The sequence below is a fragment of the Ursus americanus genome, chromosome 6 (assembly GCF_024610735.1).
Source record: "Ursus americanus isolate L20-20 chromosome 6, mUrsAme1.1.p, whole genome shotgun sequence".
Classification (NCBI taxonomy): Eukaryota; Metazoa; Chordata; class Mammalia; order Carnivora; family Ursidae; genus Ursus; species Ursus americanus.
The window spans coordinates 41,561,301-41,574,077 of NC_142132.1; the positions used below are offsets into that span (position 1 = coordinate 41,561,301).

General features: G+C 43.3%; 1 protein-coding gene across 2 annotated transcripts in view; it reads left to right on the top strand.

Annotated features, from left to right (window-relative positions):
• The first annotated feature begins 6,717 nt into the window (after positions 1-6,717).
• WAPL (WAPL cohesin release factor) overlaps positions 6,718-12,777 on the top strand; it is a 79,158-nt gene continuing 73,098 nt past the window's right edge. For both annotated transcript variants that reach the window (XM_045783695.2, XM_045783696.2), the window contains exons 1-2: positions 6,718-7,139; positions 9,886-10,406. In XM_045783695.2, coding sequence (XP_045639651.1) covers positions 9,908-10,406 — 499 coding nt within the window. In that variant the 5' untranslated portion in view covers positions 6,718-7,139; positions 9,886-9,907. The remainder of the gene's footprint in view (positions 7,140-9,885; positions 10,407-12,777) is intronic.

Sequence of the window (12,777 nt, forward strand, 5' to 3'; positions counted from 1 at the left end):
GGAGCCTGATGTGGGGCTCGATCCCATAACGCCGGGATCACGCCCTGAGCCGAAGGCAGACGCCTAACGACTGAGCCACCCAGGCGCCCCAGGGTGAATTCATTTTTAAAAGTAGATTTTTTTTAATAATAGTTTTAGGTTCACAGAAAAATTAAGCATGGAATACAGAGAATGCTTCCCTCCCCTTCCCATAGTTTATGATTGTTGTCTTGCATTAGTGTGGTATATTTGCCACAATGAAGCCATATGATGTATTAACTAAAGTCCATAGTTTACATTAGGCTTCACTCTTTGTCTTGTACACGTCTATGGGTTTTGACAAATGTGTAACATCATGTACCCACAATTATGGTATCAGACAGAATCACTTCATCCCCCTAAAAATTCCCCTGCACTTCACCTATTCATTATTCCCCTCTTGCTCCCTGTAAGCCCTTGGCAACCACTAACTGCTACAGTGTTGCCTTTTCCTGAACATCTATGGTACATGGACTTTTCAAACTGGCTCCTTTCCCTTAGCAATATATATTTAAGGTTCTTCTATGTCTTTTTGTGGCCTAATAGGTCATTTCTTTCAGTAAGCCTTTCTTTCCCCCAAAGATTTTATTTATTTGTCAGAGAGAGAGAGAGAGAGAGAGAGAGAGCACAAGCAAGGGAATAGCAGGCAGAGGGAGAAGCAGGCTCCCTGCTGACCAAGGAGTCCCAGGACCCTGGGACCATGACTGGAGCAGCAGGCAGACACTTAACCAGCTGAGCCACCCAGGTGCCCTTAGTAGCCTTTAAAAAATCTTTTCCTTCGATAAATAGTTGCTGGAATTCTGTATTAGTACTGTCTAATAGAAATATAATCAATGTCACAAACTTGCTTTTTCTAGTAGCCACTTTATAAAAGGCAAAAAGAAACATAAAATTAATTTTAATAACATATTCTACTTAATATATTCAAAATACTATCATTTTGACATTTAACCGGTGTAAAAACTATTGATACTTTTATTCTTTTTTTTTTTTTGTACTAAGCCTTTTAGTACAAAAGTCAGTGTGTACTTTATATTTTCAGCACATCTGCACTTGGGCTGGCCACATTTCCAGCACTCTGTGAACACACGAAGCAGGACAGAGCAGTACTGTGCTGGGTGCTAAGGATATAGCAGGGGACAAAGTGGACAAGGTCTTAGTCCTTACATAGTTGACAGCCTAGTATGGGAAACCCGTAACAAAAAAAGTAAACAAATCATTTTGGAGAGTGATGTGTTAGTCTGTGGTATTACGGACTGGGAAGCTGAGTTAGTTTGCCTGAGTAGTCAGGAAAGCTTTTCTGGGGCTGAGAACCAAAGGAGGAGGCATTAACCATCAATTATCTATTGCCACAATAATGCAGTATAACAAACCACTCCAAAATGCAGAGGCTTAACATAATCACTATTTCTTATTCTCATGAGTCTAAAGTCATCTGGGCAGTTGGTCTGGCCCCAGGTGGGCTCACACATGCATCTGTGGGCACCTGCAGGTCAGGTAAGTGGCTATGCTAACCCTGGCTTGGCTTACATGTTTGGGGGCTGCTGGCTGTTGACTGGTGTAGGATGACCTCAGCTCTTTTCCATGTGGCTTCTCATCCTTCAGCAGGCTAGCCCAGGCCTGTTCTCCTGGTAGAGGCAGAGATCCAAGAGAGAATGTGGAAGCGTTCAGGTTTTCGTAAGACTCAAGCTCAGAACTGTATCACTTCTGCCTTTGGGCCTGTTCTTTGGGCCAATCCAAGTGACAAGGCCAGCCCAGATTCTGCGAGGAGCTGCAAAGTCACATTACAAAAGGTGTGCATACAGGGAGGGATGGAAAATTCAGGCGATTTTTGTGATTGATCTATATTACCTAAAGAGCTTTCAATTCCACCAGGAAGTTACAAAAAAATTCTAAATTTTTATGTACCCAATAAAATATCCTGAAAATATAAAAATGAAAATGGAATGACAGGAAGAAATGGACACAATTACTCTTAGAGTGGGAGGTTTCAGTATACCTTCTGGTATTATTGGTAGGTCAAGCACACACAAAAACTAGTGAAGATCTAGAAGAGTTGAACCCATTTCTGAGGTATTCAGTCAACAGATATTTACAGCAGACTTTCTGTGTGTGAGGCCCTATTCTAGGTGTGCTGGGCATCTGGCAGTGAACAAGTCAACAGTCCCTGTCCTCATAGAGTTTATACTCTAGTGGAAGGAAAAAAATTATAAACAAATAGGTAAAACAAACATGAAGACTACCATGAAGAAAAGCAAAAGGGAAAGGAGATAATGGAGTGCTTGGCTGGCAGGGTGAGGGATTTAACTAAAATAGCACAAAGTAGGCACTACCGAGGAGACACCTGAGTGGAAGCCTAAGAGGTGAGTGAATGAGTCAGGTGCTTATCTTCAGGACTAGCGGAGGGAACAGAGAGGCCCTAAGGCAGGAGCCGGTTTGACAGGTTCTTGCAGTAGTTGGAGGCAGGCTTGGTAAGGTGGGAAGGGATAGGAGTATCAGGGACCCAATCACCCATGCCTTTATGGGCCACAAGATGGATTTTGGATTTTACTATTGGTGATGAGAAGCCCCAGGAGGGTTTTTGCTGGGGGGAGGAAGGATACCGTAGAGCATTAGGGGTGAGGACCCCAGGGGAGTAGATGGCTGTTTGGAGATGAGGGTCAAGTAGCCAGACTTTTAGGGGTTGCTGGGTACCAATCCTTGTCAGGCAACATGTCCCCAGGGAATTCTCCTTGCTTTGCCTTTCAACTACCTAGACAGCAGTTTATTCCCCAAAGGATGTCACCATCTCCAGAGAACATATTCCAATTATGCTGGAAAACAAGGTAATTGTGATTACAGTAGTATTCATCTTCTCAAGTCTCAGAATGAAAACCAAAGCAAGAACAAAAGGAAACTCCAGAAAGCACTCCTTCCCCCTTGGGAAAACCCAGTCAACTATTTATGGAGCTACAGGTTATGCAAAACTATTATCAGTTTCAAGTCACTTTCAAGATACACTCTTACATGAAAGAAGGAAGTGGGGAGCATTTACACAAGTATTTGTTGAACACCTACTAGGTGCTACACACTCTTCCATGTGCTAAGGATTTAGCAGGAGACAATGATCCCTCCCCTCCTATGGAAGATAAATATATAACATAAACACAAAAATCTGTGATATATTAGATGACATAAATGCCCTGAAGAAAAATAAAGTAGAAATAATGAGCATTTTGGGACTGGGGCATTACAATTTATTTATTTATTTATTTATTTATTTAAAGACTTTTATTTATTTGAGAGAGTACAAGCAGGGAGAGCGGCAGGCAGACGGAGAAGCAGGCTCCCCGCTGAGCAGGGAGCCTGACACAGGGGCTCAATCCTAGGATCCCAGGATCAGGACCTAAGCCAAAGGCAGACTGAGCCACCCACCCAGGAGCCCTGGGTATTACAATGAAATAAAATAGACGGTGGGGGTGTGGGTGGGAATAGACTAATTGAAAAGATAGAAGGGTTGGGGAGTGTCAGGGAGGTAAGGGCAGGGCCTGGCCCTCGTCTTGTGGGGCACTGTAACACAACCACTACAACGGGCAAGTGTACGATTTATAATTTTATTCCCCATCCTCAGACAATGAAAAATTTCCTGTAAGCAATGTGTAATTTCTGACTTCTAGTTCTCTGAATTCTGCAAATTGGGATACATTTTATTATCCATTATCAGAAAAAGATTACACAGCTCTATTGAGCAACTCCAGTTCTGAGAATTCCCATGCCTGGGTAGAAAAAACACCCAACAATGGCAGAACAGATTCTTCTCTTAGTTTTCTTTTGTTTTCTTAAAGATTTTATTTATTTATTTGCCAGACAGAGAGAGAGACAACGCAAGAGAGAGCACAAGCAGGGGGAGAGGCAGGAAGAGGGAGAAGCAGGCTTTTTGCTGAGCAAGGAGCCCGATGCGGGGACTCGATCCCAGGACTCTGGGATCACGACCTGAGCTGAAGGCAGACGCTTAACCAACTGAGCCACCCAGGCATCCCTTCTATTAGTTTTCTTTGCAGGATTTTCTTTTTTCAGCTGAAGCAAAGTATTAGTCCACCAGAGTGGAGCTGCTTGAAGGCCCAGTCTGAACTTCCTCCAGGAGGGGCCCTGGAACAGGCAGTCTTCAGTGTGAGGCACAGGAGAGCAGAGAGCCTAGCACAGCTCTGATCGGGATTAATACACTAAGCTTCCACACTAAACACACACGCACTATTTTCTACTTTTCAAATCATGTATCATTTTCTACTAAATTCAAGAGTGTCTATAAGTAATAATGGGTGTCCAATGTTTAAGAAAATGTTTGATTTCCTCATTAGTTACCATACCTTGAGCAAATGCCAACCTCTCAATTTCCTCACCTGTAAAACAAGGATAACAAGCAGGGATGCAAATGAAGAGCCTGGCATCATACCTGATGCCTAATAGGTTCTTAACGTCCTCTCCTTCCCTTCCTCCATCTTAACAAAAAAGATTATAGAGTTTAGGCATACCTAAAGGTATCCTTTAAAAACTAGGGCTTGTCAACCTTTAATGTGTAGACCAGTTACCTGGGGAATCCTGTTAAAAGTGCAGATTCCGATTCAGTGGAGTTGGGGCCAGGGATTCTATATTCCCAACAAGCTTTCAGATTACGCCATGCTGCTGACCTGGGATCACTCTTTGAGAAGCAAGAATTTGACACTACGCGAATTCCAATAACACAGCTACTGCACAAAAAGCCCCTAAACGGGTTCCGTGCATTGTCTCTTTCTATAAAAAATTAACTCTTCTATTTAAGCCTCATGTGGAGTCATGGACCCAGGAGAGTAACCAGGCCAGGTCATAAAGAATACATCATTTGGTCCATGAGGGTTCACACCACCACTTCTGCAGGAAGATCCTGCAATTGTCTCTCCACCACTTTTGGCTTTTTGATCTTAGCCTTTGCCTCTGATGATAATTACCCCTTAATTAGCACCCACCACTCTGTCATCTAAATAATTATAGTAAGTGCAGCTTGCACCTCTGCTGGCAATCTCTAAACGAACTGATAAAATAAGATTCTAGGCTGATTTTTTAAAAAAGACAAAACTGACCCAAATACAAGTCATGCACATACTGCCCACAGTGGAACACACAGACCTGTTACAACTTCTGGTCACAGAAGCTATCAAAAGTTGATTTATTTTGAAACCATCAAGAGAAAGTACTGCTGTGATATCTGGGAAATTGTAAAAGTCAGAATATAAATTTTGCAAGCAGTAGTGCAAAAATAAAACAATTCTAAAACAATGCTAAAATTCACCTTAAATTCCTATTGGGAAGGGCTGCAGGATCTCTGAACTATTTTTTCTTTATTTGAAGTTTCCTGAATATATTGGAGGAATCTGGTAACTTCTGGGGGCAGTCAAAGCAAATTATCCTTTTGTGGAAGAAGGGGCGGGGTTTTCACTAGAAGCAATTAGTTTTCTAATTTCCCAGGTGTATCCCCATTAACCACCCACCGAACAGCAGGGCTGTCCAAGTCGGATGAATCACGCACCTCTCTTAGCACGAACTGATTATGCTACTTTTTAGAACGCTGTTTTCCCACTGCAGCTTTTTAAAAAGACAGACACTCCCCAAATTTCCAACTTTCTGAATAGGTAATACATTGATCTGAAAAAAGAACCCCAATAGCACAAAGGAGTCTACAGTGTAAAATAACACTTTTCTCCATCTCCCACCTCCCTGTCCTCCCCAGAGGCAATCACTGGTTCATTTCTCTAAACTTTTCATTATGGAAAGTTTCGGAAACATTAGAGAGACTGGAATAATGAGCCCTTGTGTACGCATCACGCAACAATGGAAAAACACCCCGCTGGTTTGTTTTATCTCCCTCGCCAGGTATCTGTAGGAGTTATTTCCAAGTAAATTCCAGACTCGAAATCATTTTACCCGTCAAAACTTTAGTCTCTTCTTTTTTTTTAGTTCTTACATAACCAATTATCGTTATCACACCCAACAAGGTTAACGATAATTCCTTAATACCATCCAGGATTCTCGGGGTCACTTTTAACGGGTGCGGGACAGACCCGACAACTACGAACGTAAGAGCCGAGAGGTCGGAGGGGGAGCATTTAGGAGCTGGATCCTACATCACTCTCGGCGTTAGGCGCCCAGCGCTCCGGGCTTCCCGGTTCCCGCAGTCGTTACCTGCGCCGGACCAGCACCCGCCAGCCGGGTTGAAGGCGGTCCCGAGCCGCGAGCTCCCCGCCTCCCCGCTCCCGGGGCCGCGGCCCCAGCAGGCCTGGCGCAGCTGCACAACCCACCGTCCCTAGACACCGGTGGGTCCCTGGGGGGGAAACGATTGACACAGCTGCCTGCACTGCGCCCCCGGCCCTCCCCCGCGGCACCTGCGCCTCCCGGCGGGGCGGGGAGCTGGAATTAGCTCCCGGGCCCGGGCGGGTCAGGCCCGCCACGACCGCTCCTCCCGCCGCCCGCTCCCGCGCCCCACTCGGAGCATAGCGACCTCGCGGACCCGGACTACAACTCCCGTCGGGCGCCGCGGCCGGGCCAATGGCGGGCGCCGGAGCATGCGGGTAGCGGCGCCTGCGCGGCGGTTTGAGTAAGCGGCCGCGCGATTGGCTGCAGGGTCGGACGGCCGCGCGGGGCCTGTGGGAAGCGGAGTGACGGAGCGAGCGGCTGTTGGAGGAAGGAGGTGGGGGCCGGGAGCGCAAATGGCGTTGAGATGGTTCAGGGCCCTGTTCAAACTCCAGCGCTGACCATTCACCGGCGGAAGCGGCGGCGCAGGAGGCGGCGGCGGCCTAGCGGGGGCACGCAGCGGGCTCCGGTACCGGCTCCGGCGGCGGCGTCCAGGGAGGCCTAAGCCCGGGCCCGGCCGGCGGTGCTCAAGGCGGGGAGGGAAGTTGCGGTGCCGCCGCTCCTCCCCCCTCCTTCACCGGGTTTCCTATTTACCCAGAGCGGAGTCGCGGGTTCTGACGGTGGCGGAGCCTCTTGCCTCTCTTCGCGCACAAGCCGGCCCTGTTCTCCCGCGCGGGGCTCCCGCGCCCGTTCGTGGGCCGTTGGGAGCAGGAGAGGCGGAGGCGGCCCGAGGCCAAAGCACCCGCCAGGCGCCGAGGGTAAGTGAGGTCTCGGGCGGCTGCTTAGGCCCGGAGCGAGTCAGGGAGGGTGGGGGAGGCAGGGGTCTGGAAGTCTCGCTGTCTCACCCACACAGCCTCTGAGGAAGTTGGGCAGGGAACGACCTGAAGAACTCTCTTTTCCCTCTTTTATTTTTCCTTTTTCTGAGTTCCTTCCGGGCGGCTGCTGATTTACTTCCCTCCCCAAGCACGGTCAAGTGCGTTGATTTCAGCCCTGAGTCCTTCGCCGTCTTTCCTCCGCCCCTGGCCGCCACCGAGGCCTTACACTGCCCTGGGGATTCAGTGGCAGAGGCTTCCGGGGCGTCGGAAGCTACATCCCGTTCCTGGCGGTGGGGGTGGGGAGGAGAAAAGTTGCGTGAGCTTCCAGCCGGAGGGGGCCGCCTCTCCCGCTACCTCCCAGCGCACTGACCGCCCCCAGGTGAGGATTTCTGGGTGGTTAGCTTCGCCCTTTCCGGCTTTCACTCCTTAGTGGAAACCTTTAAGCCCTTGGGGATCCTAAAGACGCTGCGCTTGGTTGAGGGTTGACTGTGAGGACTTTTTATCTCAGCGCACTTTCCTGAAAATTCGACTTGGCTTTGGGCAGAAGCAAGGGCCCAACGATCGAAAAAGACTTAGTTGTGAATCATTCTTTCCTTTTTCATTAGGAAAGTCTTTGGAGTTTGAAACCCGAGCAAGACAGCCTGTGTACTTGAGATACACTTAAAATATAATGTCAACTGTCTGCACACTTACTTGAATTTCCACGTACATTACACCCTGGGCCTAGATAATGCCATCACAATTGTCTGTCTAGTGACTTTTCCAAAAAGACATGAAGAACTTTAAAGGAAATCAAATGTAGGGGATGTTATATAATGAGCACCTATGTTTAATACACAGTCGTTCAGATGCAACAGTTATTTATTCTTAACCGAGTTTCCCGTCTACACACTTTCCGTTCCACACCCTTTAAAGCTAGAGAATTGCTGATGTTATTTCATTAGTATTTTAGTATATATTTGTAAAAGACATGGACTCTTAAAAACATAAGCATGATTTTCTTATCGCTTAATATAGTTAACTCCTTCATATGAAGCGTTTGCCAACTTTAACTTGCAACAATGAATACTTTGTGATTCCAGGACCATTTTCCTCCAGGGCCCAAAGGAGCTCAAGTCTAGATTTTTGGTTTGGCCTTTAGTCGACATTTTTAGGTGATTACTACCATGTAATTGTAGACAAAATGTTCCAGCTTTGTTGGTGTATATGTAAATGTAGGTCTGTACATCAGGGCTTTACATTCTTGGAGGAATGAAATGATTTTATTTTGTTGTTCTTACAGTTGCCAAATACACTTAGTTTTGTTTAGGCTGTATGTAACAGGAAAGATAAAGATTCTTTAGTGTAAATCTACAGTAGACTGGGAAGTAGATCTCTCTCAGGAAAAGGTTTTGTGTCATGTTGAAAGGTCTTCATGCTGTTTTCTCTTAATGGAGATCTGTGTGATGACCAAATAGTTACTTTGTCAAATTAGAATTGGTTTCTAACCAAACATGAGAGAGGAAAATCCTCTGTAAAACTTAAGTTTATAGTCATATAAGTTGCAAGAATTTAAGTTAAAGAAAAATGTGTTTGAGGTATAGACCAAAATGTATTCAAAAGTAGAAGTCAAATGTCATTATAGTTATATTTTAAATTTCAAGGTATGAAGATTTTCTTTTCAAAAACCTAGACAATTGTTCTTATTTTCTAGGTGTATTTAATATATTGATATTTAAACTTTAGAAGGTTGAAGTGTAGAAAATGGATAAGAATTGATAGTGTTTAAAAAGGACGGTAACTTGCTTTAAAAATGTTTTACTTTTGATTTACTGTCCTGAATTTTGTCATAGTATTTATTACGGAGACACATCAGATGAGTACATTTATCTTTTATAAAGCAAAGAGGAAAATAAAGTTATATGTTTCTGTTGCTTCGTTTAATAATCAACAGGCCAGTCTAATATGCTGAAGTTCACCAGCTTCAGAAAACGTAACTCAGCAAATGAGCACAGCACTATAGGGACAAAGAAGATAGAAAAGTATGGTTTCTTGTGCATAGGGAGATGACCAACTAGGGAATATCTTTTAGGTCACAGTTCAAACTACGTTAGACCAAGAATCAGAAGCTTTAAGATTGTTTTAAAAGCTGTAGGTTCTAATACATGAGAAAATACTACTATTTTTCGGACTTTTCCCCCTTTTTCTCCTTCATTTGAATACACAAGTTTCAAAGACCTCATTTAGTCAGTTGATTATTTCTGAGATCCTGAAAAAAATTAACATTTCATGTTTAAAATTTTATATTAGGAGTAATAACTCTATTCAGATTATTTTTTTTTAGGGTAACAGTGATATTGATAAGAATAGGGCATAGATTCATTCGAAACTTAAAAAAATTGATGTTCTGCTGCTAAGTTGGTTTTGGGGATAAGTTGGTTAGTCATTATACTTGCTTACTTTGTAAGTAGCTTGTGAATATATACTCACTGAAATAAGGAAATTGAGGTCTGGAAATCTGTAGAATAAAAAATGAGCCCCTTTCTTTATACGCCCTCCCCATATTTATTTAACCATTTTTAAAGGTTGGTATCTTGAATGTTGAAAAGCCCCATGGGGAGAATCCCTGGTTTGTGTTTTTATATTCAGTGTTAACATTTGTTAAGTATTTGGTGATTATATATATTCTTACATTTTTTTTTTCCCACAGAGAATATGAAACAGGTGTCAAAATGACATCCAGATTTGGGAAAACATACAGTAGGAAAGGAGGAAATGGCAGTTCAAAATTTGATGAAGTCTTTTCCAACAAACGGACCACCCTTAGCACAAAATGGGGAGAGACCACATTTATGGCTAAATTAGGGCAGAAAAGGCCCAATTTTAAACCAGATATCCAAGAAATTCCGAAGAAACCTAAAGTGGAAGAAGAAAATACTGGAGATCCTTTTGGATTTGATAGTGATGATGAGTCTCTGCCAGTTTCTTCAAAGAATTTAGCCCAGGGTAAGGGTTCCTCTTATTCAGATTCTAGTGAAGCTGCTCAGCTGGAAGAGGTCACTTCTGTACTTGAAGCTAATAGCAAAATTAGTCATGCAGTGGGTGAAGACAGTGTTGTGTCTGATAAATGCTTACATTCGGAAGAAACTTTGGTTGGGAAAGAAAAGAGCACAAACCGAATCTTAGAAGATGATGCAAGCAAAAGTAGCTGTGCTAAATTAACGACTTCAGGTAAGTTTTCAGTTTCTTTATTCTGAGCCAGAAGAGCTTTGTGTAAGCCATTTGGTTAAATGCTTTAAATTCTAAAATACCATGCTTCTTGGGTTTTCTTTCTGCATTTGTGATTAACAGGGACTGTAGATAATTTTGTAGAAGAGACTTAAGAACTTTAAAGAAACCAATTGGGGCTTGAAATTTTACTTAAGCAACTTGGATATTAATGTTTCCAGGCTGTTACTCATGGTACATTTTGGGAACAGTTTTTCTTACATCCCTAACTCCATTTACAGCAGGAAACATCTCTTTTTGTTGTATTAGGATGACACAGTATCTCATTTCTGTTACTGTGGAGGATTTGTATTGTTACTGATAATGGAAACGAGACGAGCGTTTACAGTGAGGATTAAGTTTAGGAGTGTTAGGCTTTCCTTCAAAACTAGTTTAGAAAGATTAAGGAGGTATTGTAAAAACATTGAAGGTTGAACTTCATCGCAATTTGAGATTCGTTTGCAGTCTGGTGCTGGTAGCAGCTTGTATTAATAGATTTTAATCCACAAAACCACGTGTATTTTTAAACTGCTAATTTGTAAATCAGGCATCTAGTGTTCATTAAAAAAAAAACAAACAACCCAATATATTTTGTCTGTTTTACCCCTAGTCCTTTTGTAAAAGATTTGAGACTTACAGTAAACGGTAAAAGTGCAATTAATTAAAAGACCAAAGAACAGAGATTGGAGGTAGCAGGAGAGATAGCATGCTTGCTTTATTAGCAGGAGGACAAGGATGGCTCTGTAGTTGAAAACAGACCTTAGATTTCGACTTCCTGGCAAAGTTTGGTGATAGAAAAGATTATATAGATCTCATATTTTGAAAGGAAGTAAAAACAAAAAACTTTCCTAGTACTGAATTCTTAAGAGAAGTTTGTCCTTGAGGCTTAATAATATTAAGTGCCTCAAACAGTATAATAAAAGACTTTGCCTTGCATAGTTTTACTAAAAATGCTGAACATTTTTCACTCTTTCTCACCCTTGGATGAGAGGATGAGCCAGCTGTTATTGTCGTTCGCTTGCTTCTCCCAGTTAATTCTGACTTGGCTGTCCTTATGCTTTGGCCACATTTTCTTCTGAAGCATTGTTCAAAACTTAAGGTTAGGATAAACTTTCATTAAACAAACAGCTTAAAAACTTTCCCAGGTCAGCTCCTAAAAACATATTATAATCATAGGACTGTTGAACCAAAATAAACTAACTCAGGTCTTCTTACTTTATAGATGAGGCTCAAAGAGGTCAGGTGACTATCCAGGGTTGGCTAGTGGCACAAATGGAATGAAATTCATTTAACGATTTTTAACATGTTGAGCACATCCTGTGTACCCTCCACTGTGATAGGCTGTGGGAGTGCTGTTCCACTTCAGTTATCCTGTGTTCTTACTGCTGTGTCTTGGCCTCTGATAGTTAATCCACAGTGTGGGGCACATAGCTTGGAGGAAGGAAGATGAGGCTGAGGAAGTGGTGAAACTGGTCAAGGAAGGCAGACGTAGCTTCCCCAAGTGCTGTCTTTTTGAGAACAGGGCATCACTGGCAGGCATAGGGTAATAGCAGGATGAATGTTTAGGTAGAGGGACAGTATGAACTTAGAAATTAGGGGCGCCTGGGTGGCACAGCGGTTAAGCGTCTGCCTTCGGCTCAGGGCGTGATCCCGGAGTCCTGGGATCGAGCCCCACATCAGGCTCCTCCGCTGTGAGCCTGCTTCTTCCTCTCCCACTCCCACTACTTGTGTTCCCTCTCTCGCTGGCTGTCTCTATCTCTGTCAAATAAATAAATAAAATCTTTAAAAAAAAAAAAAAAAGAAATTAAATATACATAGACAGCAGTTGCTTATATGGTTTTGCTGATGTTACATCTGTATCTGTGCACACCGCCATATGAAATTAGGTGGGAATTGGAAACAGTTTTCTGTAGAAATGAGATATTAGCTTCCCAGTCTGAGATAGCTAAATCGTAGTTCTGCTGATACTGTGGACTGACTGGGAACCCAAACTCCATTATGTATTTGTGAGGAGAAAATGTGTACTAGAATACAGATAAATAGATGTTTAAGAACATCTTGTTCCTCTTCCTCCTTCACGAGGTATCCTTAGTGGAAAGGGCTGGGGCAGCGCTATGAATATATTTTTTTCTCTCTTTTCCCTTGACCACCCAGAGCTGCAGCAATCCTGGCACCCCCCTGTAGGATAAGAAGGGGACTTTGAAGGAATGCTTTTAGTTCTCATGGTAGTCTTATTCTAAGTTCTTAAAAACCATTTATAGGTTTGTATGTTTATAAGTTGATTATAGTTTTAGAAATACTTGTGTATGTTATGATCTTCCTTTTCTTTGCCCCT